The 3,056-nt window shown below is 34.8% G+C and overlaps 1 protein-coding gene across 1 annotated transcript; it reads left to right on the top strand.

The window, feature by feature from the left end:
- Positions 1 to 392: 392 nt before the first annotated feature.
- Positions 393 to 1,115, top strand: LOC142180756 (uncharacterized). The gene has a single exon (XM_075252823.1). The coding sequence runs from the start codon at positions 393 to 395 to the stop codon at positions 1,113 to 1,115; it is 723 nt and encodes a 240-aa protein (XP_075108924.1).
- Positions 1,116 to 3,056: the final 1,941 nt, after the last annotated feature.

Genomic DNA, 3,056 nt, shown 5'->3' with positions numbered 1-3,056 from the left:
AAACAAGACATCTTTTCTGAAAGGGTTTATTGGTTGCCTATAAATACACAAGAATTCCAACGAAGTGGATATAGAAAATCACAAGTGTTACTGCAGGCTTTGTTGTATCCTGAAGAGAATCGTTTTGTATTTTCCCTAAATTAGTATACAGGCGATAACTCTTTAAGGACAGTCGATTTTCACGCCTCAAAGCCAATTTTGATTATTATTTTCTAACAATCTTAAAGAGTTATCCTGCTATGGAGAAATTGATGTCTGTTGTTGAGAATCCGAAGGAGTTCATCAAACTTGATCGCTTTGATGGAACGAACTTTACCCGTTGGAGAGACAAGATGATATTCTTGTTGTCCGCTCTCAATATCTACTATGTTCTTGATTCTGCCTTGCCTCCGATGCCTGAGCCCACAGCAGAAGATTCTGACGTAGTCAAGGAAGAAAGGAAGAAACGAGAACATGATGAACTGTTGTGTCGTGGCCATATTCTGAATACTTTGACAGATCGACTCTATGATCTTTACTGCAATCTGAAGTCGCCAAGAGAGATTTGGACTGCTCTACAAACTGCATACCAGAATGAAAAACGAAGTATTGACAAATTCCTGGCTCTGCAGTACTTTGAATTTAAAATATTTGATACTAGGCCTATAATGGATCAGATTCATGAACTACAAATCTTAGCATCAAAACTAAGTGATCTTGAAGTTAAAATTCCTGATGCACTTCAAATAGGTGCTATTCTTTCGAAATTGCCTTCCTCTTGGAATGATTATAGAAAGAAAATCCTACATTCTATGGATAAAATAACTGTGGAACAATTTCGTACTCACATTCAAATTGAAAGTGAGACTCGTGCTCGTGATGCTATTAGTCAGCCTTCGAGTTCCGCAGTCAATTTTGTCAGTCAGAATGATTCAGGAAGTGGGAACAAACATCTGAAAGTTTCCAAAAAGTCTTCTTTTAAAAAGAGAAAGAACTTTAGTTGTCATCATTTTGGAAAGAAAGGTCATATGATTTGGGACTGCAGATATAGAAAGGCAGGAATAAATTTTAATGCAGGCAAAACCGAAAAGTCTGGAAAGATTAAAAATCTGGAAATTCTGAAAAGGCAAACTTAGTGGAAAATTCTGCCCAAGGACTGGTTGCCATGGTTTCCGCAATGCAAATTGGTATGGTCATAGAGTTGAATGTGGCTATCGCTGCTACAAATACTCAAGACTGGTGGCTAGATTCGGGTGCTACTATTCATGTCTGTTATGACAAGAAGATGTTCAAGACATATGCAGAAGTGCAGGATTCTGAACAAGTCTTGATGGGAAACCATGTTGCGGCAGATGTTGCTGGATTAGGAAGTATTGAGATTAACTTCACATCTGGCCAGAAGTTGACATTACTGAATGTGTATCATGTTCCTGATATGAAGAAAAACTTAATGTCCGCTGCTTTGCTGTCAAAGAAAGGCTTCAAGATAGTTATTGAGTCTGATCATGTAATAGTGTCTAAGAATGGTGTTTTTGTTGGAAAAGGCTATAACTGTAACGGCATGTTCAAATTGAGTATTAATGAAATAAATTATGTTTCTGCTTACATCGTTGAGTCTGATTCTTGTTTATGGCATGCTAGACTAGGACATTTAAATTTTGGCTCCTTGAATTATATGTCCAAAAATGGTTATATCTCATGTAAAACTCAACATATAAAATGTGAAATTTGCATACAAGCAAAGATGACAAAGAAACCATTTCATAAAGTTGGAAGATCCACATAACTATTAGATTTAATACATTCAAACTTGTGTGAATTAAATGGAGAATTAACTAGAGGAGACAAAAGATATTTTATTACTTTTATAGACGACTTCTCTAGATTTACATATGTTTACCTACTTAGAACTAAGGATGAAGCTTTTCAAAAGTTTAAAGAATACAAGTCTGTTGTGGAAAATCAAAGGAGTAGGAAAATTAAAATTATTCGAAGTGATAGAGGCGGAGAATATTTTCCTAACGAATTTAATAATTTCTGTGAAGAGCATGGCCTAATACATCAAATGAGTGCCCCTTATACTCCTCAACAAAATGGGTTAGCGGAAAGGAAAAATAGAACTTTGGTGGATATTGTTAATGCTATGTTACTTTATGCACATTTGCCACATAATTTATGGGGTGAAGCACTACTAATTGCATGTTATATTTTAAATAGAGTGCCTTCAAAGAGTATGCATATTTCGCCTTATGAGCTTTGGAATGGTAGAAAACCAAATTTAAATTATTTTAAAGTGTGGGGGTGTATATCCTATTATAGAGTACCTGACCATCAAAGAACAAAATTGGGTTCTAGAGGAATTAAAAGTGTTTTTGTAGGATATGCACAACACTCCAAAGCTATAGACTGCTAGATCTAGAATCTAATGTTATTATAGAATCTATACATGTTGCATTTATTGAAAATAGATTTATAAATGACAATGTTGATGAAATGACTGAAATAAATGGAAAACATATCGATGCTAATAAATTGTCGCTTTCTGAAATTATTAAAACTAAGGAAAGAAGTGATGATATGCAGATAGAACCAAGGAAAAGCCAAAGAATAAGAAAAGAAAAACATATTGGTTCTGATTTTATTTATTCACAATCTATAGTATTTCTTGTTGAAGGAGATAAGACAAACGTTTGTAATCAAATTCCTATTGTATTAAATGTTGAAGAAGACCCAAAGACGTTTCAAGAAGCAATGTCTTCTAGAGACGCTGCCTTTTGGAAAGAGGCCATTAATGATGAAATGGACTCAATTATATCCAACAACACTTGGGTTTTGGTTGATCTTCCTCTTGGATCAAAACCTATAGGTTGTAAGTGGGTCTTTAGGAGAAAGTACAATACAGATGGTTCTGTCCAAACCTTCAAAACAAGATTAGTTGCAAAAGGTTTCACTCAAAAGGAAGGCATATACTATTTTGATACATATGCTCCTGTTGCAAGAATAACATCCATTAGAGTCCTTTTATCCTTGGCCTCTATCTATGATCTTTACGTACATCAAATGGATGTTAAAACAGC

This window comes from Nicotiana tabacum, chromosome 5 (genome assembly GCF_000715075.1).
Source record: "Nicotiana tabacum cultivar K326 chromosome 5, ASM71507v2, whole genome shotgun sequence".
NCBI classification, from domain to species: domain Eukaryota; kingdom Viridiplantae; phylum Streptophyta; class Magnoliopsida; order Solanales; family Solanaceae; genus Nicotiana; species Nicotiana tabacum.
The sequence above is the reverse complement of the archived record's forward strand: the minus strand, read 5'-3'. Positions and strand labels throughout refer to the sequence as shown.